The sequence below is a fragment of the Furipterus horrens genome, unplaced genomic scaffold (assembly GCF_987537825.1).
Source record: "Furipterus horrens unplaced genomic scaffold, mFurHor1.1.pri manual_scaffold_10, whole genome shotgun sequence".
Taxonomy (NCBI): domain Eukaryota; kingdom Metazoa; phylum Chordata; class Mammalia; order Chiroptera; family Furipteridae; genus Furipterus; species Furipterus horrens.
The window spans coordinates 42,952,823-42,979,034 of record NW_028327180.1 but is presented as its reverse complement, the minus strand read 5'-3'; the positions used below and the strand labels follow the sequence as shown (position 1 = coordinate 42,979,034).

Below are 26,212 nucleotides of genomic sequence, written 5' to 3'. Positions count from 1 at the left end.
TACTCAATTACAAAAGGAAAAACAGTAACTTGACAGCAGGGATGCCTTGGTCAACACCAAGGGATCAAGGATCAAGGTCAACAGCACCAGTGATGGAACAAATCTATGCCCCACACTCCCAATGTGATGCTACCAAGAAGGGTGCAGCATCACTTCAGAGTCTTCCTGCCAAAACACATAACCAGAATCTAATCACAGGCAAACATCAGTCAAACCCAAATTGAAGACCACTGTAGGAAATACCTGTAGGAAATACCTGGCCTATGCACCTCTTCAGAAATGCCAAGGTCATAAAAGACAAAGAAAAAAGAAGAGTTGTTTAAGATCAAAAACAAAAGAGACTCTACCACTGAGTGCAGCATTGAACCGGGTTTTCTGTTGCTATGAAGGACACTAGTGAGACAACTGGAGAAGCCTTCGTAAGGGTTGGAGTTAGATCACAGTACTGCATCCATGTTCATTTCAGGTTTCTGATCACCGTGCAGTTACAGAAAAGAATGACTGTGTTTTTAAAAAATACACACTGAAACTATATCAGCATCTGGCGCTCAAAATGATTTAGGAAAAAATGATGATATGCAAAAACAGAGAATCTGGGTGATAAGTACACATAAATTCTATTTACTGTTCTTAGACCACTCATGAATCTAAAATTACATTAAAATAAAAACTGAAAATCAAATAATGTGACACATGCATAGAAAAAGGTCTGGAAGAAAACACTCAATATTTAACAACGTTTCCTCTGGATAGTGGGATCGAGGATGGTGGCAGGGGACACATGGATTCTTACCATCATCATATACAGCTTTACAGTTTAAAAAGAAAAAAAAATTAAAGTATGAAACAGATCTAAGCTCAAATGCTGAGCTGACATTCCCACAAAAAGAAACCCCTGGCTCCTCACCTCACCATCAGGTCCTATTGCAGGTGTCTGTCCTTCTGCATTTTCTGCCTTCTAGAATAAAGAGAGACACAGTCACTCCCTGACAGGGAGGCCGAGGCAACACACACTAAGACAGTCACAGGGAGGCCGAGGCAACACACACTAAGACAGCCACTGCAGTCCCCGGCATACCTTCTTTTTCTTCTTCTTCTTTTTCTCCTTGGCGACCTGGGCAGCCTTGTGCTGCCGCACCAGCTCAGTGAGGTTAGCCACATACTCGTCTGTCTGCTGCAAGAGGTAGGCCAAGCGCTTGTCCTTCTTCTGGTCGATAAGCTTGCGGTACCCTTCCTCATCTTCCGCCTGCAAAAGTGTGTGGTTATGGTGTTTGCTTGTGAGACATGCTTGTCCATTAGTACCCAAGACAGGAAAACCAAAGTCCACCGGGAGTTATTGTAAACTAGCAAACAGACCTGCACTTAGGTAGCTCTTAAGTCACACCCAGAGCTGTGCTGTATATAGGCCTTTCCCATAACTATCGCCTCTCCCTTCAGTATTTCCCCAACTCTCACCCAAAGCTAGGCCCTGCGAGGACCTGCTGGACAGACATGATCCTACCTAGAGCTGTTTATAAAGTCCAATACCAAGTTCTGTCCCCTCTGTTAACAAACATGTCCCAAATCCAAACCCTTTTCTCTTTGCAGTAACTCTCCCCCAGACCCTCTACCACAAGCCCCTCCTGGCTTTCTAAGAATAAATCAGATCACATCACCCCCACCACCTACCCAGCTGGTTGTCTCTGGTACTCCCCCTCATGCTCAGAAGTAAAACCTAAGCCCTTGTTGTGGCCTGCAAGGCCCCATGTGATCTGTCCTTGAGACTCTGACTTCATGCCTCCTCCACACCATTCTGTTCCAGGGGCTACTTGCCATGCGCCTTGAAATTGGTTTTTTCCCACCTCGGGCCCTTGACCTTGGTTCCTCTATCCCTAGGAGGCACTTGCTCCAGATTTCCACATTTGTGGGTCATGCCCACCTTCTGGTACCGCCCTGTCAATTCCATCCTTGTCCTGCTTCGTTCTCTTTAGTGCACTTTCAATCACCCAGAGCTATTTGTCTGGCTTGGGCATCTCTCTCCCTAGGGCCAGCACAAAGGTCGTGATGGCAGGGGCTGTGTCCTTCTCTTTAATACTGTGGCCCCTATATACACAGTGCCTCTCAATATCTACCCAATCAGAGAATCATCCAGGAATACATGGTCAGAAACAACGGATGGGGTGAGGAATCCGGATCACACCGCTGGTGGCTCGCAGCCAGGAGAGGCTGCTGCCTTTGCTTTCTGGGGGACCTAGGAGCAGCCAGCTTAAAAAAAAGAAAGGAAGAAAAAGAGGCAGCCAGCTAACTGGAAAAGGTCATGCAGTCACTCTAATGGTTGGTGTGATCAGGCAAAGTAGGAGACCAGTTCTTTCAGACTCTCAGGCCCAAGACCTTTCTTTTGGTTCTACCTCCAACTGTGAGCAGCAGAGTGCCTCAGCGTACTGTGGGTGACGGATTCCCAGGCCTTGCAACATCCAGTGCACACAAAGGGACACACAGTCACAAATGCAGTTTTACCATGAGCCTCCGCATCCTCTCCTTCTCAATTCTTTCATTCTCCTTCTTCTGTTCCCGTTCTGTGTTGGCATGGTACGTGGCCACTGCCTTTGTAAGTTTCTGAATTTTGCCTGTGACCGATCGGTGATATTCTTTGAAATCCTTGGCATGCTGAAGAATGCTGTTGAGGTATTCCTACAGGGACAGACAAGACAAGACTGACTGTTCGACAGGAGTCACTGTCACACTTCCTTGAGAGAGACAAAACTTTAAAAGCAGCTTGTCTAAAACCAAGACAACTAATCAAACAACACTGTAACTGTTTGCCTATGAGGTTCCATGTTCCCTGTGTGAGGATAAAACTCAGTGCTGGGGTCTGGAGTTGGAAAGGCCTGCCTTTGTACACAACACACAGGCAAGCAACCTTGCCAAGACAAGGGATATGAACATTAACCACTTCTAAATGCTCCCACCCTCCAGCAAGTTATTCCACTGCTAGGATTTTTTAAGGAAATAGCAGAGATTGGCCAAAAATTCAAGAAGAATGCCTATCCCAGTGCTGGATTACTATATGTATACAGAAGAAGGCTGGAATGATACATATACTAAAATGTTAACAGTGTCTACACTGAGCACTGACTTTTTCTGTTATTTTAAACTATACCAGTAACAGATACTGATTGGAGGAAAACTTTAGAAGATACGAGTGAACAATGAACAGAATCATCCCAAATCCTACTTGAATAGTTTGGTCTCCTTGACTGATTTTTGTAAAAACCTAACTTAGATCAGTCCCTCCTCTGCGCAGGAGACTCCATGGCACCTCACTCAGAACAACAGTCCAATCTGTCCCCTCAGCTGACCAGGCCCTGCTTGCTCTGACCATCCCCTCCCTGCCTTCACCTCCTCTCACCCTCCTCCTTGCTCCACAGGGATCCTTGCTTTTTATAGAACACGCAGTACATATCAGCCCCAAGGCATGTGTCCCTCCCAGTCTATCTGGAAAACTCTTCGCCCACATATCCGTTGGGCTCCCTCCCTTAGGTCTCTGCTCAGTCTCACCTCCTCAGAAAATACTTCCCTAGCCATCCTGAGTCAAGAGCTCCCCATCACTCCCCAAGGCTGCCTCATGTTTCTTTACATCCTATCACCTCCCAACATGTTACATGCCCTTTGGATTGTGGCCCATCTTCTTCTACCACTCAGTTTTGTCCAATAATGTATTCTTACTGCCTAGAATACTATTATCATAAACTGAAAAGAGAAACAGCGTGTTCAGACACAAAACAAGACTCAACAGTGTGCAAGCTGCGAGGACCCAGGTACACAGGTGGGCCAGCAGGGCAAGCAGTGCAGCTGCTGGGGACCCACCTGGTGCTTCTGGCGGCGCTTGCGCTCCTGCTCGATCTTCTGCTGCTTCTCCAGCTTCTCGGTAATGCGGGCCTCGCGCAGGGACTGCCGCTTGCTGCGCTTGTAGGCCTTGGCATTGAGGGCCGTCTCGAGGGCTGTGTCCCTCCTCATACATACCACCACCTCCTGACGCAGCTTCAGGAAAAAAGAGGAGAAGCGTGGGCACGTCTTGCTCACGTCCACAAAAATGAACAATTACACCATGCAAGCTAGGCAGAAGGCTGCTGCCTCTAGAAGGTTCCTTGCTAATGCCATAAGCATAAATAAGTGTGTGTGGAGGACATCTGTAAGGGCACAAGGGTGGAGCTGTGAGCACAGGTCAGGAGACCGCTGCTTCTGGATACCCTAGAAGATCCTATTACCTGTTGGTGCCACTGTGCAGATCCTGGAGAGGAAGGAGGGAAGAGTGAGCTAACAAGCTGCTGCTTTCAATGGCCAAGGAACATTTAATAATTGCCCAGCAAGCAGCTGTTTGAATCTAAGCATCAACGTTGGCAGAAAGGGCCCTTTTCCCAAAGCTCCAGGCCTGCGCCTGTACCTACCTGCCTCTGGAAGTTCAGCAGCCTGAGGGCCTTGAGTTCAATGGTTGCTTTGGTTCGCAAATCCCCGGCCAGCGACCCGGGTAGGTTTTCAAGTTCCTGAATTCGGTGAGCAATACGAGCCTGCAGCCTGGGGTGCAAAAACAGAAAAAAAGAATAGGCAAAGGGAGGAGCCCACCTATGCCCTTTCTTTAAACCTGGATCCTCAGAAGAATCTATCCTTTGAGGGAGGAAGATGCAGGTCATGAGGCAGGAGATGGCTCAAAAAAGATGGCAGCCACAAAACACAAGAGGAAGGCAGCCACGGAGACCTTAGAGCTACAGCAAACAGGAAACCGGACAAGGCACTTCAGCAGTGTGAGCCAGCCCCTAGAGCCGGGCAGGCCAGGCTCTCTCTCCCAGCCTTGGGCCTCACTGCCTTCATCAATAACCTGGGGAGATCCCTCAGAGCAGCCCTGCAGGCTGGGTCTGAAGCTCAGACAGGATTATCCACTTACTCGGTCTCTCACATGGATTTATTGAGCACCTAGTGCGCCCATGGCCTTATCAGGAAGACAGGCCATGAAGGAGTTAAAAAATTAAACATCTCCGGTAATTCCAGAGATTGGCAAGTACTTTGAGAAGGAGGCTGGAGGTGAGGAGGTGGGCAGCGCCTCTATGAGGAGGGGCCTCAGCAATGAGGCCCAAGTGAGCACAAGGAGTCATGTATTGCCCATGAGGAGTCCCTACAGCAGAAATAAGCCTAGCTTGTTAAGTAAACAGAAATTGGAAGAAGAAGAGTGGGTGGGTAGGTGAGGACAGAGTATGGGGCAGGGGCAGAACAGAAAGAAGTTTATTGAATATATAAATGGAAACCAATGGCAGGTTTTAACCTGCAGAATAGATCTAAGTAAATTGTAAAAAGAGACTTCTAAGTGCTGTGTGGGAAACAGAATGCAGAGCCAAGTGTGAGAGCAGGGAGGCCCTAGGGAAGAGGTGTAGACCAGGTGGCAGTTAATAGTGGCGGGGTGTGGGGCATTCCTGGGGAGGGGAGCTAAGATGATATGCTAAGGAGTCATGCACCACCTATACAAAGGGGAATGAGGGAGGGCAAGCAGGAGTCAAGGGGCTGCAGTGTCTTGGCCCAATGAACTGCTGGATGGTGAGTATATGAGAAAGAGACTGGAGGGAAAAGCAAGGGAACATGAAGAGAGCTGGACATGTCATCTCTGAGCTGGCTACACAGCCTAGAACCCCAAGGCATGACACAGCTGGGATAGACTCTAGAGATGATCATAAGGCAAAGATTTACTGGTGCATCCGGGGATATACAGTAAACCAGGAAGTCTCCCTTCATGAAGCTTACATTCACCATGGGAGGCCTGTCCTGAACAAGTTATAAATGCAGTGGGGAAACAGGAAGTGCAAGGTGCTCAGGGACTGAGTCTCAGGTGCCCCCAGCAGTGTGGGATGAAGTGTCACAGACTGTGTGCCAGGCATCCCACATGGCACCTGGTGTCCAGGAGGCCTTGGCAAAGCAGCCAGCAACTAGTGACATGAGAAGGTTCCACTGCAGAGTTTCCAGAATTTTTTGTTTGTAGTGGGACGGCTTGATGAACCGAAAGCTGAATACATAGTGTTGGCGAGGAGGAACAGGTATTTATGTGCATATGTGTAAAATGAGAAACAAACACGCACGTGTATTTACTATGGCATTGTCTTAATGACAGATTAAAAATAACCTAATGTCCACTCAGCCAGGGGACTGCTAAATAAATGATGGTATCTTCAGCAAGCAGAATCATGTGCACCCAGAAAAAAGAAAAGCTGCTTTTGGACTGATAGGGGATGATCTCTACAATATGTTACTACAGGAGGAAAAATGAATACATCATAAACCATTTGGGGACAATCTGGCTACCTGCACCTGTCTGCTTGCATGTGCACAGAATTTTTCTGAAAGGATACACAGCAAGCGGGGACTGGAGGCCTGGAGAGAGAGGCAGAGGGTGATTTCTGGTTGCATGCCCCACTGGCCTTTGGTACTGTGAATCACACCATGTGTCAGGGCTGGCTAGGTTGGGGCGCCCTAAAGCACAGCAGCACCCTCACCTGTACTCTCGCTCCTGTAGAATCTCCACAGGGTCCAGGCCCCGGGGTTTCTGGATGGGGGTGATGCGGCTCTGCTTCTGGTGCAGCGGTACCATGGGTGCAGGCTGGGCTGGCTGACCCGGCGACTGTGTCTGGGGCGGCATCACAGGAGACGCAGCGGGCGGGACAGCAGGGGGTGCGGGTGAGGGACGGCCCGTGGGCTGAGGGGGGATCAGCTTCTGAGGTGTGCTTGTGGGGGCAGCAGCATTTGCCATGGGTCCTGGGGAGAGTTTAGCTCCAGGTCAATTCCAAGTGGCAATAAAAAGCCTGCTTGGCACTCACTGCCCTGGGTACAAATTGTGCAGGCCACACCTCCCCCATCTCCTGACCTGGCACTGAACTGGCATGGCAAGCAACTTCTCACTCAGGGGTCTCCTGTCTCTTACCTCATGGTTCAAGCCCCTTCCAGACCTCAGCCTACGTGCCCGTCCCTGAAGCCCTGTACTGAGCCAAGTGCCGACCCTGAGTTTCATCTTTCTGAACAGCATTTTCCTGACTTCCATCTAACACAGTCCAGACGAAATCTGACTAAAGCTATTAGCTAGTCCACGTCCATTACTAAACCTCAGACTCTAATGGTAAAGGAAACGAGTCCATTTTGTCTCCTGCTTCCAACCAACAGAGGTGACCCTCAAATACTGGCTGACCTCTACATTTGATGGAAGAGAGGCTGCACACAGTGAGGAGACAGAACCCTGAGCTGCCCTGTCACCCACAGTATTAAGTGGGTATTCTAGGAGGGAAGGGGAGTCAGCTGTGACCTCCAGGTTTAGAGGTACCATGTCCTGAAAGGTCGTGTCCGCAGCTAGTCTCCCCACGGTTTCACACTGGAGTCACAGTGGACTCGTTCACTCATATCCTTCTCTTCTTGTTATCGGTTTAAGGAGACCCCAGGATCTCTGTGACCCACAGGACAAGGGTGGGCAAGAATCATGGAATGAACCAACCTCAGCCTTTAGAAAATAATCAGGGACAGGTAAGACACAACAAAGACAGGAGGAAGAAGCAAGGACTTGTCAGTGGCCCTCTCTCTCTGGTCAGGTGCATCACAGGTTCTGCCCAGTATAAGCTCGTGATGGGAGTCAGGTCACAGACATGGCACCAAGACAGAAGGAACTCACCTTCAGGCCAGGGCTTGGGAGGCCCTCCAGGGGGTTGGCCTGGCATACCAGGAGGCACACCTGAGGGTCCTGGGGGGGGCATGTTGGGCCCTCCCATACCTACATGCAGAGAGAAACCATAGGATAAAATGTGTCCTGTGTTCATCCTGCACCTACCCCAGTGGGCAGCCCTGTCTCTGGGGAACACATCCAACAACAAGCCGCTGTGTGGGCATCAACGGGGAGAAAGGGAGCTGGAGAAAGAACATTTAACTTGACAGGAGCTTTGCCTGCCTGCCTGAGCACCCTAAGCACCAGGCACTATGCCAGCTCCAAGGGCCCAGGTCTGCCTAACACCATTGCCCCAACTTGGTCAGTGTGCTGAGAGACCCATCACCGCCCCCCGCCAAGGACTGGAGATAGGGGGCCTTACCATGGGGCCTGCTGTAATTTGGAGGTGCTGGTCCCGGGCCAGGCCCAGGGCCAGGGCCAGGGCCAGGCCCAGGGCCAGGTCCTGTTGCAGACACAGAGGGTGGAGGTAGTGTTGGCACCTGCTGCTGCATCCCGGGCATTGGCCGCTTGCCCTGCACTGCCATCTGCAGGTGGTCGGGCAGGGGCTGCCCCCGGGCCAGCATCTTATAAGCCATGATCTGAGCTCTGAGCTGGTGCAGTTGGTTCTGGTTAAATGGTGTCGGGCCCCGGTTCTGCTGTCCCAAAGCCTGAGGGTCAGCACCATCCAGCGGGGCCCCTCCTGGCCCGGATGACATCTGAGGGCCCGAAGATGGGCCACTGGCTGGAACCGGACTAGAAGCGTGCTCGGAACCACCCAGTGGTGAGGGGTAACCTGCAGGAAATGCAGATTCGAGCAGTCACTTGGCAGTACATATCCAGTGATTTTTAAGACAAAGATGGTAACCTTCCTGACAGGCTTATACTGACATCTACCCTGAGACATGGGATGGCCATATTTTCTCATTCTTGTGATTCAAACATGAGGCGCCCAGAGGACACATGCCGACAGCCAGTGTGGCTAGTTTCGTTTGGCTCACCTTTCAGTAAGTTGCTGATCGCTCACACTGAGAGGTCACACAAATCTACGCTTTCTCTGGCCCTGGCCTCCTGTCCCTTGCCCTAGGCAGGCCTACTCCTCTCACTTCTGTTACCTGGGTAGCCCCTGAGCTGCCGACCCAAATGACAAGAAGTCAACTACTCCATCACTTCTCAAACATCTGAAAAACCATTTGGAGCACCTGTTAAAGCACAGCCTGGGCCGCACTCCCAAAATTCTGACCCGACTAGTTTGGATTAGGGCCTGGGAATCTGCATTTCTAATACACTTTCAGGGGCACCAGAACTGCTAGCCAGAGGAGCCCACCCTGCCCAGCTGCCATCTCACACTTGGCACTGAACATGGTCAACTGCCACCGGCATTCACTCTCCTGGGGCTGCTCTGAGACAGACAGCACAAATAGGGCACCAGACAAGCCCTCCAAAACAGGGTTTCCCACTGTTCTGTGTTCTCCCTTGTCTACCTGTGGGAGACCTACTGGGAAAATGACCTTAGGACCTTAGGGGATGACAAACATGAAGAGAGAAGGGAAACAAAACATTACCTTGGGAGTGCTGGTCCATGGGGCTCGGCGGAGGCCCCATCCCGGCATGGCCGCCTGTCCGCATCCCCATCCCCTTCATCTGGTTGTAGCGAGGGTCATCCGACATACCCTTCTCAAGCATGGACTCCATTGGCTGTAAGAGGGGTAATGACAAGGCAGGATCAGCAAAGGGGGACAGGAGGAGGTGGCACTACCCGAGAGTTCAATGTCACTGAAAACACCATGCCATTTACTGAATTGCCAACCTGATCAAGTGGCCTATGTCCAAGACATGGTCCTGACATTATTTAGGTGTCAAGCAGATACCTAAAATAACACCAGCCAGTAGAGGCTGACCACCTAGGAGCTCAGTGGTTGAAAGGCAGGGGACAACCAGACGGGGGCACAGGCGAGAGCAGGGGGATGAAAGTGAATGACGACTGCCTGCTCACAGCAGGGGCCAGGATGAATGGCTCACCCTCCCGCCTCTGATCAAGTGAACCCAGACAGTCAGGGCAGGTGGTCCTGGGCTCCCTACCTTGTGCATCTGGTGCATATTGTCCTGAGGGTAGCCGCCAGGCCCCTGGCTTGGGATGGGATGTCCTGCTGAAGGAGGGCCCGGACTGGGCCCCATCATGCTGTGGGCAGAGCCAGGGGAGGGACCAGGGCTAGGGCCCAACATGGCTCCAGGGGAGGGGCCCGGGCCTGGGGAAGGGCCTGGTCGAGGAGTTCCACCCAGGGGTGGGTCTGGAGTGGACATCCTCACAGGAGCTTCGGAAAGTGGTCTCCTCCTAGAAAGAAGTCGAAGTCAGTCTGGGGTGCATGGACGTCAGCTGGGTGGATCAGTCATATCAGAAACACTCATCTGACAGGGAGCCTGCGCCTTTGACATCAAGCCCCTGTTACCCAGACCTTTCTCCTCCATTGCTCTGGGTGGAGACCATATACAAAATCAGATAAAAATCCCAAGGAAGGTGTGGAACTGGGGGAAGAGGGGAGGCAGCTTTGCTTCCCTCGCCATCTTTCTGATTACAACAAAGGGTGGCGCTGATCTGCACTTCACACCACTCTAATGCTTGCTCACCTTCCAACAAAAAGGAGCACATGACTAAGGCTCAAAGGCTTTGCCAGCAACAGCATCTGACTAGACCCTCATAGATTCGACAAAAACAAATATTCATGTGAAGCAATACTGGTTTCCCATTAAGGTGAGACCATTTCCTTTAAAATAAGAATTTAAGTTTTAAAAAGTAGGTTTTTTTTTTTTTTAAGTAGTACATGAAAAATGGCACTCTGATATCTCAAGTACTTCAAGAGTAATAATGAGGTATCTAGTTTGAAGAATATTGTTGCAAACTAAAAAATGACACCCAGCCCTAGCTGGTGTGGCTCAGTGGATTGAGCACCAGCCTGCAAACCAAAGGGTCCCGGGTTCGATTCCCAGTCAGGGCACATGCCTGGGTTGCAGACCAGGTTCCCGGTTGGGAGAATGTGAAAGGCAGCCACACATTGATGTTTCTCTCCCTCTCTTTCTCTCTTTCTTCTTTCCCTCCCTTCTCCTCTCTCTAAAAATAAATTAAATCTTTATAAAAAAATGACACCCAGAACTATGACCCAGGGCCTCCACCAAGTCCATAAATAAGCTAAAAAAATTTTAAATGATATTGATAAATTATGCTTGCTCAGATAAGACCATGAGCTGGTAAATTTTACAAATGCTTTCTACAATAAGGGTTCAATTTTCAGGTAACCCTTAATGTGTTATGCAGTTATATGGCCTTAAATAAAATTTTCTTTAATAACCTCTTTCATCATGATGGAGTAATAAAGTTTCACTGGTGAAATCTGGAAAACACAAAAAGAATACAGGAGCTTAAAATCACCCATCATCCCACTAGACACATAAATAAGTGTTTGCTGGTCACAAAAAAAGAAGCAACTCTGCCCTCCTTACCCTTCCCAGCAGTGTGGGAGGGGCAGTGTAAGGAGAGGGCTGAGGGGCTCCGCAGAGCTCCTCACAGCCCCCCAGAGTGGTGATGATGAACCTGAGACATCCAGGGTGGACCTCCTTAGGACAGAGAGTTGCCCTATTGTTGTCTCTGGGACCCTGCCACACTTCAGTGCCTCTCTCCTAGGCTGTTCCACGTTCTCTCTCTCTCTCTCTCTCTCTCTCTCTCTCTCTCTCTCTCTCTCTCTCTCTCTCTCTCTCTCTCAACAGAATTACTGAGCATATTGTAGGCAAGCTTTTCTTCATATAATCATACCTATGACCATTTTTATCATTTAAGAGTCTTCAAAACGTCATGAACTCTAGTGGCCCCACCCCATTCTCTCATACAGAATTATGGAAAAGCCCCCTATCCTGTCAGCATGTCACAAATCTGGTTTTTGTTTCTGTGGAGTTTTTTTCAGTTTCTACAGTCTCATTGTCCCTAGACTTTACTGGGCACTACTGGTTCTAAGGGATAAATCCTGTTAGGAAGTTCATGAACATTTTTAATTCTCTTGATTAAAAAAAGGTTTAATTTGAAAAGTGGAGGTATTTTCCTTGATAATAGGTCAAAAGCCCAAATTTCTGCGTTCCAGTTTCGAGACCAAATAATTAGAGCAGAGAGGATCAGGAGCTTTGGCAGGGCAGAAACCAGTGCCCAGCATATCAGCCTGACCACGAACAGACCCCAACATGCGAGAAAATGCTCCTCCGTCCTCTGGGAGCCCCAGGTATCCTCCCAAAACTCAAGGAGCCTTGATGCTGGACTTCAAATCAACAGCACAAGAGTGCTGAAGATTAAGTGTCTGCTCACAATCCCTTCCCTACAAATCCAAACCCAAGAAGCTCGGGGGGGGGGGGGATAAAACTTTTAAAAATAAATATATACATTTAAAATAAATTCATCTGAAAGCCATTTAGAAGCAAAATCTGACCTGATTCAGCTCTGTGTGAATATTTACACACACTGTCACAGAAACAGGATCCCATTTTATCCTGAGCCACCGCCCCAGTCTCTGCCACCTGACAGCGGGCTGTATTCTGTACCTAGTGTGTTAAAATGCTGATTCTGGAGTCTGAAGCCTCTGGCCCAGGTGTCTGTCTATGGGGAGGACACAGCTGCAGTCACACTTCACAGGTGGGAAGCCAGGCAACACTGACATGGCTGTGGCTGAGCAAAGGATGATGGCCCCCCGCGGCTCTTCTTGGGTCCCTTCATGTCCACAGGCCCTTTCAGGCCCAGAGACCACTATAGCGAAGTGGGAAGAAAAACAGTGGTCCTGCAAACCCTTAAGGAATTCTGCAGCCTCCATCAGCTCAGGGTTTCTTTCTCACTTGGAGGTCTCTATTCTAAGCTAAGCCAACTGAAACTGACAGCAAAAGAGAACCCATGCCACCTAGGGAACATCATCCCCTATCTAAAGGCAGACACGCTGACAAGCAAACACCGGTGAATGCCTTTGGAATGATGGCTCTTCTAAAAGAGCTTACACTTAGCATCAGCTCTTTTTTCCTCTTCTTTCCATCAAAGCACACGGTTCCTCTAAGAATTAACTGTCTCCACAAAGCAGCGCTAACTTCAATGACAAGACACAGCACCCACAAAAGATACGGGAGGGCACATAAGAAAACTTTTGTGCCAAAATATAGTAACGTCCACTTTTGAGAAGCACAGGGTTTCACAACACACTTTTGAAAATGATATTTGCTTCAGAAGCTGCCACCTCTGAAGAGTCAGGCTGCAATGAAGGAGGTGAGTGCATGGAGCCGCCATCAGCAAACTTGCTTCTGGAGTGAAAGCTCAGAAAGCTCGGACATGTGGGGAGAGACAGTAATTGGGACCCAAAGAAGTGCAGACACAATACAAAACCATTCCAAGCGGCACAGCGGCTAAGGCTCTGTTAAACACTGAGGAGCCCAATCAGGATACTGATGCCACATGCAGACAAGCACTGTCAGGGAGAAGAGACCAGGAAATCAGAACCCAGAGCGGCTCTCTGGTCCTCAGTGTAGTACTGAACAGGGGCTTTTTATTTTATTTACCTGTAATGAGTTGTAGCAAACCTAAAGCACCCATCTGGATGAATCCTAGGTCAGACACAGTATTTCCAACATTCCAAAAGGTGCCCTCAGCTCTTTTCCCAGTTGAAACACCCTCCCAGGAGGAAACACTGTAGATTAGTAAAAAAAAAATCACACAGCAGTGTCCTTCTGCTCATCTGGGAGAGGGATCCCTGTTGCTGGCTACAGCAGTCATTTGTACTTCTTTACCTGTCCTGTACATGGATGTGGTGCTACCAGGTGTGAGCTTGTGCAAATGAAGCTGCTATGAACAAAGTCACTTGGGAGACACGGGTGCTCACGTTCCTTGGGAATCCAGGAGTGGAACTGTTGATCGTAAGGAAGGCAGAAATTTAGCTTTGATAGATGTTGCCAGTTTTCTAAAAGAACTACAGTCTTACACACCACCCTCCTCCAGCAATGGATGTGCGTTCCAGGTTCTCTGCAGCTACACTGCCACTGGTGCTGTCAGTCTTTTTCTTTTTTCCAAATAAGTTTGTTTAATTCCAGGCTGTACCAAATTCGATATAGAACAAAGACTGAAGAACACGCTTGGGCAGGATTCTGGGCTGGATTTACTTGGACCTCACGGCTAAGACTGAAATGGCAGAGTGTGAGCAGAGGAAACAGGCTTTCCTCTACTACTCAAGGTCATGGGAAAGAGAAAGGGAAGGGATATATTAATATCCAAGTGGACTGTGACTTGTCCCTGCCCTTAGTGATTTACCACTGCTGAAGATGGATCAGTCACAGAGAAACCACAGGAGGGAAGATCCAGAGAGAGGGAGGCAGAGCCGTGAGCCATTTGGTGGTAAGGACCTGGATTTACTCACAGAGCCTGCACCACCACAGTGCATGGAAGGACTATCATTGGCTCCGCTGACAGAGGTGTCCCTAAGGCTCAGAGGGCACACAGTAGGTCAGTGGAATACAGGTAGTCACAAGGCCAAGGTCATAGGGCAACTCGGACTCTGAGCATAGATTCTATCACCTACCAACTGCACAATGCTGGATAAGTGACTTAACTTCTCTAAGCCTGTTCCTTCTGTAGGCTGGAGCTGAGAACAGTCCCCTCAGGGGTCTCAGCCAGCATCAAATGAACTAACACATGCAAGGCACACAGGCAGGAAATGCCATCACATTGCTGGTGATATCAAGGGTCCTAACGTTTACTGTGCAGTTGCTTACTGCTTGTCACTAACTGTCCTAGAAATGTCACAGACTAAGTGCTTCCACCCTCCTTTCCCCATACAGAGGTGAGTAAACTAGCCACATAATAACTAACTACTCTGGAGAATTTGCTTCCTAAATTTAGCCTCCCTGCAGGACTAATCTTGATTAATGCTCCCTTCCTTCAGCGCTCAGGACAACAGGCTCACTTCTCCCCTGGAGAAGCAGAGGCTACAGAGGAGGCTTTGCTGAACTGGAGAAGCAGCGGCTGCCTGCAGACCAGCACAGCCCTGTGCAAGCAAGGTCCAGCCTGGCAATCAACAGGCAGGATTTGGGCTGCTCCAAACTCCCTTGCACTCTTGGTTCCCACTGCCACAAAAGCAACGTGCTTTGTCATTATCAAGTTCCTTTTTAGCTAGTCAACCCTTCCTGAGGGGCAGGGGTGAGCCTGTTCCTGCTAAGCTGGAAACAGTATGGAAACGGGTACCACTGTACTCCACTGAAACGCCTACCCAGGGGAGCCAGACAGGATGGACCAGGCGAGAAGGGATGGAGAAGAGGGCACAGTACACCCCTCTTCCCCATTCCTTCTTCCCTCACCACCAAACACCCCTGCCCTGTAGGTAGGAAACTGAAGAGCTGGCTTTTCCAGCAAATTCCTTGGGTCCCCGAGGTCATCCTAAGGCCTTGGGGGTTTCAGGTGGCTTCCATGGTGCTGCCTGGACTACCTCAACAAGCCCCTCTCTGACAAGTCACTTAATGCTGGGGTTGGGAAAGTGAAGGCAACTTTGCACAGACTGAAATCCATCTCAAAGCAGACAGCAGCACCTAAAGCAGATGAGAAAAAACTAAAGACAAGGGGATGCAGGGGCAAAAATGGCGAAACCACTAGCGTGCATATCTGGGCACCTAACAGAGATGTGCGTGGCCCATGGGGTGAGTGCATCTGGGGCTCCACAGGAGGGAACAGGGCCTGGGAACCCAAGTAGGCAGACAGAAAGAACGTGACAGGAAGTAAAACTACTTGGGGCAAGAATCAAAAAGCTGAAAGCTAAGATATTCAGAAGGCCCCAAGATGAAAATAGGCTCCCAGATACCCCAGGTCAAAGCGTCTAGAAGTGACTGGGCCGTATCACTTGATTTCTCTGAGAAGCCCCCAATTGCCAAACAATCAGGACCCCCACACAATACATGCTGCACAAGTTGTGGCACCGTTAGAGGTGAATGTGGTAGCTCCGTGCACATGGACGTAGAGGATGGTCCAAAGCAAAGCAGGGGAAAGGAGGTCAAAGTGCTTGGCCTGATCACCACTGTGTAGGAACAACACAGTTGACCCTTGTAAAACATGGTTTGAACTGTGCATGTCTTACTTATATGGGAAGGGAAGGAGAAAGAGAGGGAGAGAAACATCGATTGGTCGCCTCTCCTACATGCCTGGGCTGGGGACAAACCCTCAGCCAGGCATGTGTCCTGACCGGAAATTGAAGTGGTAACCTTTCGCCTTGCAGGACGACACCCAACAGCCACACTGGTCAGAGCTGCATCTTTTTTTCAATAAATAAATATAGTTTCTCTTCTTTATGCTTTCCTTAATAACATTTTCTTTTCTCTAGGTTATTTTATTATAATGCAGTACATAATATATATAATATAAAACATATGTATTAACTGACTGCTTATGTTATCAGTAAGGCTTCCCATCAACAATAGCCATTAGTAGTCAAGTTTTAGAGGAGTCGAAAGTTAGGTGTGGGGCCCTGTATGGTGTGGCTCAGTTGGTTGGGCGTCCTCTGGCAAAGCAAAAGGTCGCCTGTTCAATTCCCAGTCAGGGCACATGCCTGGGTTGCTCTTTTGGTCCCCATCTGGGGCATGTATGAGACAAAACTGATCAGTTTCTCACATTCATTGTTTCTCTCCCCCTCTTTCTCTCTCCCTCCCCCTCTCTCTAGAATAAAAGAAAAAAAAAAATTCTTTTAAGTTACATGTGGGTTTTCGACCCCAACACCCGCACTGTTTAAGGATCAACTATACTGTATATGCATGTTAATCTGAGCATAGAAGCCAACATATACCCAAGTGTCAGCAGCAAGCACCAGCTCTCCCTGGAGGCATATGACGGGGAACTTACATTTTTCACATCAGTTTTATGGTGTTTTTAAATTTGTATGTGTTTGTTTTTTACAATAACCATCTATTACTTTTATAACCAGTTTTTTAGAAAACACTTAAGAAAAAAAACCTATGTTAGAAAAATACTTGGGAACTAAATACCCAGAAAAGATGCCAGAAGTGTCTTTGTGGAAATAAGAGAGAAAGATGAGAGGGTTTGAGGACTGCATTATTTTCCATCTACTTTCAACTTCATCAAAATTATTATTTAAAATAGAAACGTCTACTGCCACTCAAACATGGAACCAGACTGCTAGAGGATTAAAGGTCTAGTTTCTTCTTCCCTAACACCCTTGCTTTTTGTCTTATAAATAAAAGTCAATCTGGGTCCCCCTGTATCTGCTTGCTGAGATTGTTTTTTTGTTTTTTTGGTGTTTTGGTGTTTTGGTATGGAGAAATTTGTTCACAGACATGTTTCATCAGAAGATACAACACTGCAGTCAAGTCCGAGCAGAGTGCTCAAACCCATCAATGGGAGCTGAGCAAAACCAGTCCCATACCTTACATTAAAAATGTGAAACGTTTCCCTCCTAATAACCTACTAAGAAAAACCCTCCACATCTGACCTCATGGTGAAGGGTGCTCTAGTCCATGAACCTGGAAGGATGTTAAGAGGCGGGGTATCTGTGGTCTTAGGAACCCTGTGGAAATGGCTTATTCCTGAAACTGGGCTTCCCCATCACTGTGTGTCCTGCAGCATTTTCCTTGCAACACAAACCCTTGCCCTACATTTAAAAGAGAATACATTTCAGAAAGGAAAAGTCATGTCATGATCAATTACATTGTCTGCTCAGTTCTACCTAAAAGGTAGGCATGCCTAAAATCATTACCAAGTATTATTTTTAGCACTGGTTATTACGTAATTTTATTCACTGGAATCCATCCTTCTTCCTTTAAAAAGTATTTCTGGGACTTCCGGCCAAGATGGAGGCTTAGACGGACACGCTATGTCTCCCTCTACAACTAGAGAGGAATACAACTACTTCAAAACAAAGGATAACTAGAAATTCCAGAAAATAAAACTACACGGAAGTCCAACATATGAAGTTATAAACCAGCGGTGCCATTTGGGCAGGTAAGAGTTAAAGAGGGCAGTGCTGTTTGCGGTCGCACCCGGAGCGGCGGGCGGGCGGCCAGGAATCCCGGCTGCGAAAGCCCCTGGCGGTGCACGACCCCGGCGAGGAGTCCCGGCTACGCAAGCCCCTGGCAGTGCGCGACTCTGGCGCTGGGGAGAGCAGCCGCCGCATCGCCTTGAACAGTGAGGCCCAGGGGGACGGGAGGACGGATCCCGGTCTCCTAGCTGAATAACTGTGTGAATCCATCTTGGACCCCCGCCCCCAAAGAAAGCACCACAGGGCTGCGAAATAGGTCGCGGACAGGCAGACGCCGGTCGCTGATTTGTGACGCCAAAGGCGCCCGCCGGTCGCTGGGTCATTACGAGTACACAGGCACTGCCCCCGACAGCCGGCCCAAGAAAACAAAACGCATCTGTCAAAATGAGGCAGGCAACTATAGAAATACCGGTGACACAACTCACCAGACAGCAGATAGAGAACCTGACAGATGAACAGATAAGAAACCTGTCAGAGGCTCAGTTCTGGGCCATTGTTATCAGGTGGCTTACAGAATTCACAAAAGAGCAGGAAAAAGATAAGAAAGAAGCGAAAAAATTTCATAACGAAAGGAACAAAACCGCATACGAGATAGAAGGTGAGAAAAAATCCAGAGTTCATTTCAACAAACTGGAATATGGAGAAGGAACAAGCAGTCAACCAATGCAGCGAGAGGAAATGGGAAGCAACAATGAGAGGATCAGAAACCTCTGGGACAGCTATAAAAGGCCCAACATAAGAATCATTGGTTTGCCAGAGAATGAGGAAGATGAACTAGAACTTGAAAAATTGAGTGAAAATATAATAAAGGAGAACTTCCCAGACTTGGGGAAGGGAAGACTTGCAGGTCCAGGAAGCAAGGAGAGTTCCCAAGAGACTGGACCCAGGGAGAACCACTCCAAGACACATTATAATCAAAATGTCAAAAATTAAAGATAAAGAGAGAATCTTAAAAGCAGCAAGAGAGAAGAAAAGAATTATGTACAAAGGGGTCCCAATTAGACTATCAGCTGACTTCTCAAGGGAGACCCTACAGGCAAGAAGGGACTGGCAAGAAATATTCAAAGTAATGAAAATCCAAAACCTACAACCACGAATACTCTATCCAGCGAAATTGTCATTCAGAATAGAAGGACAGAGAAAGTGTTTCCAAGACAAAATAAAATTGAAAGAGTTCATTAGATCCAAACCACTGTTATATGAGATGTTAAAGGGACTGGTTTAAAAAACAGGAGCTAGGGAGATGAAACAAAGGCAAACTAAATAGGCAACGAGAGTGGAAAAGGAACTGTGGGTACGGGAAGCATATTGGGGGGAGGTCAACAGGGAGGGGGAATGGGGAAAGGGAGGGAGATGATATAGGAATTGGGGATCAAGGTAGGAGGGAATGGAATAGACGGAGAGAGGTTGGGAGGAACTGTATGCACAACTAATGGACATAATCTAAAAGGGGGGGACAACTGGAGGGAGGGGGGCCGCCGGGTGGAGGGGAGCAGAGGGAAGGGAAATTGGCACAAATGTAATATTTTAATCAATAAAACACATTAAATCTGAAAAAAAAAAAGTATTTCTGAAGGGTATGAAGCTTTCTATAGATATACATAGACATAGATAAAGATAAAGACATAGACGTAGATATACAGATTTTAGAGAGGGGGGAGGGAGGGAAAAAGAGAGTACAAGAAACATCAATGTGAGAGAAACACTGACTGGCTGCCCTCCATACACACCCCAGGGAACTAAAACTACAACCCAGGCATGTACCCTGACCAGGAATCGAACCAGTGACCCTTTGGTTTGCAAGAGGATGCCCAACTGAGCTATACCAACCAGGACAAAAAGTTTTTTCATTCACTTGAAAACCACTGAAGAGCACCTCCCCATACACAACATGCTAGAAGAGGTGACAGCCAGGTTAGTTTTCTATCCTGAGAGGGTTCACACTCTAATCTGTCAGGAAGGTATAGTGTCTACACTTCAAGAATACAAACACTATCCTATCTATCCACCAGATGTGTTTTTAAACTCTTGACCATGATCCCAAGGCACAACTTGGCCCAACACAAACACACATCAAGTAACTGCAAGAAGCTTTACAAATCTTCCTTGACCCTGCTTCTGATAAGGCTGATCAAGACAAAATGGATGTCATGACTCACTGCTGGGTCTGCTATGGACTGCTATATTCTCAATAGTGAGCAAGACACATGATCCATGGAGAGGACTGGAGAGAAGTCCCCCTAGAAAGGAGATCAGAAAGTACAAGAGTGGGCAGGGAGGTGTGGCACCCACATTGGCCGAGGATCACTTGGGACAGACCCTCTCAACCACCCCTATACCAACTGACTCTGGGCTAAGCAGGGTTCCAGGCACTGTGCATCCAGCAGAAACAGTCCCTGTCCAGTGGGATAACCGAGAGACAAAGACAAGTACACAAATATGAAACGACATCACACAGGGGGTGGAAGTGCTATGAAAAAATAATCAAACAAGAGTTAACATTCAGCTAACCAGAGGTACTCTTTCAAGTATGGTGGCAAGAATGGTCTCAGTAATGGGGACATATCTGAGCAGAAACCTGAAGTGAAATGGGAACCACATAGCTATCTATGGGTAGAGGGAACAGTAAGTGCAGAGGCACCGAGGGTCGGACCTCGCTGGAGTGGAGCAGGTGAAGGAGGTGTAGCAGATGAGGTCAGAAATGGGTGGATAGGGCAAATCACAGGCCTTGCAGGCAATGGTGAGGAGGTAGGGGTCTACTTTAGGTAGAACAGGAAACCACTGGAATGTTCTGGACAGGGCAGTGACACAATCTGATGACACTTTTGGAAGATATCTCTGGACATGCTGATGGAGCAGATGTGGGGGTAAGAGGAGTCAAGCATGACCAAGGTGACCAGCAGGGTCTCAGCTAACACTTGCCATTAGAAATGTAAAAGGTACCCCTTACTTGGGGCTATCCAGCCCTGGGGCCATGCTTGGCTAAGCCCAGCTGGGGTGGATTTCAGCCCCAACTCACATCCCCTTGGTTCAGTACTGACAACTTAAAGAGACTACGAGAGAAACACGATTGCAACTCAGAGAGGTTAAGTCATTTGCCCAAAGTAATGCAGGGAGCAGAGTCCTGCATCCAGTCTACCTGATTGCAAGGTCTGCATAATTGATTCAGGCTGAGGATCAGAAGGCAGAGGACGAGAGCCTGTAGGGTGTAGAGTGGAGGCAAGGAGAAGCCCTCAACAGGCAGAAGTGTGCAGAGATGTTCTGGGGAGGTGTGCAGGGGTGCCCAGTGTGCCACAGTCCAGGCTGTGATCGGAAATATACTCGGTGGTCACCAGGGCCAGATACAGCTCCCAGGGTGTAGGAAGCAGCCCGCTGTGCTTCAGCATCACCATGAGGACAGTGAGACCACCCACTGTGCCATTTTACTGGGACTCTCGGCAAGTCAGGGTGGCACACATCAAACCCTGCCTCCTCGAAGCTCCCCCTGTAACAGGTGAAGCAGCAACTGCCACGCAGCCACCTGTTTCCTGAGCCAGTGGGGTGCAACCTACCAGATAAAAGGAGAACTTAAACCAGCCCAAGGAACCCTTTAAAAAGTCGCTGCTACTAAAAACAAGGAGGGTCAATCCTCCTTGTTCACACTCACAGCTGGTGAACTTCACAATGAGCAAAACTCAGACTGCTCCCAGTGACAACTGTCCATGTGCAAAAACGAAGACATGTTCCTTTAGCAAAGTAAACAAGTCCCAAAGCGAAGCTCTGGAAACCACTTGGGAGTGCAAAGGCCAGGAAGGGGCCAGGGCAGGTTTTAGCCTGCTAGCATGTTCCTATTTTCTAAAGAAAGCCCCTGCCCTCTGAAATCTGATCTCCCCACAAACCCAGCTACACCTGGTGCTTCCCTTCAGGCCCAGGTCCAGGAAGATGAGAACAGGTTGAAGTTCATTTCTCATGCCCATCAAATCCATATCCTGAAAAATTAACAGCAACATGCAACTAACAGAAAATTTCAACTAAGATATCACTGATCATATTCGTGAACCTATTTCTTTGGGATGCTATCTATAAGGCTGACAGCAATGGCAGCTCTCCAACTGGCTTCAAAGGCAATTCTGACCTGTCCCCCTTCAGACAATCCCCCATAGTCCCACAGCTGTTACTTGCCTTTTTTCTTAAGCAACTGTGAACTTTTTAAAGATTTTCTTTATTTACTTTTAGAGAGAGAGAAAGGGAGGGAGAGAGGGAGAGAAACATCTGTGTGCAAGAGATATGTTAATCAGCTGCCTCTTGCACACTCCCTACTGGGGACCTGGCCTGCAACCCAGGCATGTGCCCTGACTGGGAATCAAACCGGAATCAAACCCGCAACCTTTTGGATTGCAGGCCGGCACTCAATCCACTGAGCAACAATAGCCAGGCTGTTATTTCCCTTTTATATAGTAGGTTTCCCACATCCCTTTAACTCTAATTTTTTTAAAATTCCAATTTGCTCTAAAGTGTTCCAATCAGTGTCACAAGTTATGAGAAAATATGTGAAATGAACAATAAATGTTTGATATTTCTCAAAAGTCATGCCACCAAACATGCTTCCAATGCCTCATGGTAAAACTGAAAAGCATACAATATTTAAGTATTAAGAAAAAATGGAGGAGTTGATTCCTTCATTACCACCTTGAAAACACACAGAACAATTACAACTGGGCAAAAATATATTCTGTCCCACCAAGATGTTGTAGGAATCCTAATACATGACAACAGCTACCAACTGTTTAGCACTATGTACCAGGTACCCTTCTAAGCAATTTACATTTGTCATTTCTTTGTTGTTGTTTAGTCCTTACAGCAATCCTACAAGTTGGGTACTATTACTGTCCCCTATGTAAAAAAAAGATGGATAAGAGCGAACCAGAACAGGGCCCTTGTCTGCCTGGTCCCAGCTGAATCATCAGCCCCCCGCAAGGCCTGGCTCATGAAGACACTCAAAGCACGTTTGTTCACTATACCAATGGGGAATAAGTGATTGCACTACTTCTTGCACAACTCCTATTCACCCTGTTTTCTGTCTGTGGTTGGTGTGAATGGGTCCCTCTTGAGCCACTTCTTGCAAAACTCTAGGGGGCGCCATTCACATTGTCTTTTTTTAATAAAGATTTTTAAATTTATTTTTAGAGAGAAGGAAGGAGAAGGAGAAAGAGAGGGAGAGAAACATTGACTGGTTGCCTCTCACACGCCCCCAACCAGTGACCTGGCCCACAACCCAGGCATGTGTCCTGACCGGGAATCAAACAGGTAACCTCTTGGTTTGTGGGACAATGCCCAATCCACTGAGTCATACCAATCAGGGCCAGTCTATTGTTAATGTGAATGCGTCTTTCTGTGTCATGGCAGCAGAGGGATGATGACCTAGGCCTAAATGAGCTAGCACGTCTGAGGACTTACTATGTGCCAGGCACTATCACTTCCATTTCTCTAAAGCACCAAGAAAAGTGGCAAAGTCAGGAGTCAAACCCAGGGTGGCTGACTGGACAGCCCCAGGTGAAGAAATACCCCTGGATGTGTTTCTTCACCAACAGAACATTGTTCTCACCAGACGGTCACCCAAAACATCTAATTCCTCCTGTCCTCCCATATCTGCTCTAGGGTTACCTCCCTGTGTTTCAAGGGTCCCCAGGGAGTGGAAAAGTATGTTAAAAAAAAAAAATGCATATGTTTGCTTTCACAGACAGAAAGTCTAGAGACCACATTGATGATGTCACAACTCTGCTGTCACCCTCCACCCTGGACTCAAAAACCTGTAAGACCAAAATCTCCTTATGAGCCCTGGCTGGTGTGGCTCAGTTGGTTGGGCATCATCCCACAAACCAAAAGGTCAGCAGTTCAATTTTCAGTCAGGGCACATGCCTGGGTTGCTGGTTCATTCCCCCACTGGGGTGCGTACGACAGGAAACCAACTGATGTTTCTGTCTCACATCAATGTTTCTATTCCTTTCTTTCTCCCTACTTTGCCCTCTCTAAATAAATAAAGGTTTTTTAAAAGAAGATACTCAATGAAAAAATCTCCTTAAGAGTTAATACAAAATGAGTTTAGATGGCACATGGAGAAACATGTTATTTTCACAATTGTGTATGCACTGACTTTAAAGCAAATTAGGAAAACATATATATAACCCTTCATGCCAGGTGTTGCAGTGTGTTAAGCAGATACCAATGTTATCTAATTCAACCCTCACAACCACTGTTTGAGGTGGCTTTGCTGTCATACTTGTTTCTCAAGTGGGGGAACCCACTGCTAAGTACATTGATTAAGGTGAAATTAAGATTTAGAGAGCTGAGTGTGAATCCAGAAGGTCTGATTCTAGAACCAGCACCCCTCACCACCACCCTACACTAACCACCTCCCCACACCCTCCTTCCCAGGGGAATGAGGTTTGGGAAACAATGGCGAGGAAAGTTAAGACCCAACAGCAACTAATGTTTATTGCTTATAACCACCCCAGTCCTATGTCAAGCACTTGTCACATATGTTCGCACAATCCCCACAAGGACCCTTCATTCATGGCACAAATGTTCGCTAAGGGTCTACCATGTGCCAGGCCTAGGGAACTGTGGGAGACACGACCCCTGCTCTGATAGCCCTCAGAGAACAAATGTGTAATTACAAACTGGGGTTAACTGCTACACAGGAGAGGATAGAGGCAATGTGCAGTGTAGCAGAGGAAACAAATATAAGTCAAACTATAAGATTGGACATCCTCCCTGATTCTGAGTAAAAGCCCCCTCTTCCACGCAGCCTTCCTAATCTCTGGCTCACAACACTCTCCTGGAAACCCACTGCATTCCTCTCACAGAAAGAGTTGGGGGGATTAAATTATAGTCCAAGGGAATCTGTTCCCACATTTTCTACCTGTAACCCTAAATATCAGAGAGGCTCCTCAGGGGATCCAACCCCAAATCATCTGACGCCCAGTATGGAACCAACGTTTTACTCAGCAAAGAAGGAGGAGATTGGACCAGACAGTAACACTGCTTCCCACTTGCCAGGAACCATTTTGCAGGCTTTCACCAGCTCCATTTGTAACATTATTCCCATTTCACAAAGGAGGTAACTAAGAGGTTCAGAGAGATTAAACTATTTGCCTTAAGTTCCACAGCTCAGTGACAGACAGAGCCAGGAATAAAACACTAATCCCGTCTGTCAATTCAAACCGAAAACTCGTTTCAAATTCCTGGGAAGTGGTTTTTACACTTATTCCCTACTTTCAAGACCGGGGTCTTCAAGACTGCCACAAACCACTCTCTTGAAAAAGTCACGTTTTAAATAAAAACCTTAATCTGAAAAATCCATTGGCAGGTAGAGGAAAAGATGCATAACAAAAACAATGCTTTGAACAGCAAACATTTACCCCGGTCCTACCCCACTTGCTGCCGAAGCCTCGGATCAGGGCAAACATTTTTAAGTCACTACTTGCAAGTGATGGGGCAAGTTATTTACCTTTCCTTGAAAATCAAGAATACGTGATTTTTAAACTAAAAATTTAGGTCGGCTAACCCAAGAGGGCTAAGAATGCTCGTGTCCAGGCGACACTACACACAGGAGGGATTTTTCCTACAGAGCGGCGACCGCAGCCTCGTCAAAAAGACAACATTCGAGTTAGACCCGTTATAATGTAGACAGAAAATCCTCGACGCCTGGCTATTGTTGCAGCCGCAGCAGAGACCGCGATCGATGCCGGGCCCCTGGCCCACAGAGGGGGCGGCAAGCTTTGTCCGGCGAACCCAGCGAGAGCGCGCGCCCCTGGCGCGCGGCCTCCACGCGGCACCAGCCCCCACCCGCCGGCCCGCGGACACTGTGGCCGCCACGGCCTCGCTATACTTTAGCTTTCCCCGCGCGCGCGCGATGCCAGCCGGGCTTCTTGACCCTCGGGAGCCGCCGTACCCCGGCCCTGCTCCGGGCGCCGGCGGCCCCCTCCCCCGTCGACGCCCCGGCTCCATTCAAACCGTCCTCCCAAAGCCCCGCGCCGCGCTACCCCCGCGGCCCGCGTTCCTTACCGGGATTCGGCTGCACCGTCGCCTTCCCGACACCGCCCCGACCCCTCCTCGCTGGGCTAGGGGCAGAGTAGGCGTCTCGTCTCTCTTCAAGAAACAAAGAAGACGCAGCCGCCACCACCAAACGAGGTTATGCCTCGTGCGCGCACCCGCCCGCCTTGGCCTCCCCCACCCCACACACACACTCCGCCCGCGCCCCCGCGGCGCGCGCACTCGCCGACTCCTTTACTCCCCCTTCTAGGAACAGCTTCTCCCGCTTCCGCCGCCCGCCCGGCCTAGTGCGCGCGCCCGCCGGCCCTTCCGCTCCCAGCGCGCATGCGCGTCCGCCGGGGGCCCGAGGAGGTAGGTGGGGCCAGAGACAGCACGTGCACCCGACGCACCTCCCACCTCTGTCTGGGACAGTCCTGCGCCAACGCACTGG

General features: G+C 48.5%; 1 protein-coding gene across 6 annotated transcripts in view; it reads right to left on the bottom strand.

Annotated features, from left to right (window-relative positions):
- The window catches only part of SMARCA4 (SWI/SNF related BAF chromatin remodeling complex subunit ATPase 4), an 86,752-nt gene extending 60,789 nt beyond the window's left edge, over positions 1-25,963 (bottom strand). For 4 of the 6 annotated variants that reach the window (XM_090289602.1, XM_090289603.1, XM_090289604.1 and 1 more), the window contains exons 1-11: positions 25,795-25,955; positions 9,785-10,037; positions 9,268-9,400; positions 8,088-8,498; positions 7,676-7,774; positions 6,516-6,774; positions 4,428-4,554; positions 3,847-4,020; positions 2,497-2,670; positions 1,079-1,246; positions 908-958 (exon numbers count right to left, since the gene is read on the bottom strand). In XM_090289602.1, the coding sequence (XP_090145728.1) occupies positions 908-958; positions 1,079-1,246; positions 2,497-2,670; positions 3,847-4,020; positions 4,428-4,554; positions 6,516-6,774; positions 7,676-7,774; positions 8,088-8,498; positions 9,268-9,400; positions 9,785-10,006 (1,818 nt within the window). In that variant the 5' untranslated portion in view covers positions 10,007-10,037; positions 25,795-25,955. Of the gene's footprint in view, positions 1-907; positions 959-1,078; positions 1,247-2,496; positions 2,671-3,846; positions 4,021-4,427; positions 4,555-6,515; positions 6,775-7,675; positions 7,775-8,087; positions 8,499-9,267; positions 9,401-9,784; positions 10,038-25,794 lie in introns of all 6 variants that reach the window. The other 2 variants (XM_090289607.1, XM_090289606.1) reach the window with 2 other exon arrangements.
- Between the last annotated feature and the right edge of the window lie 249 nt (positions 25,964-26,212).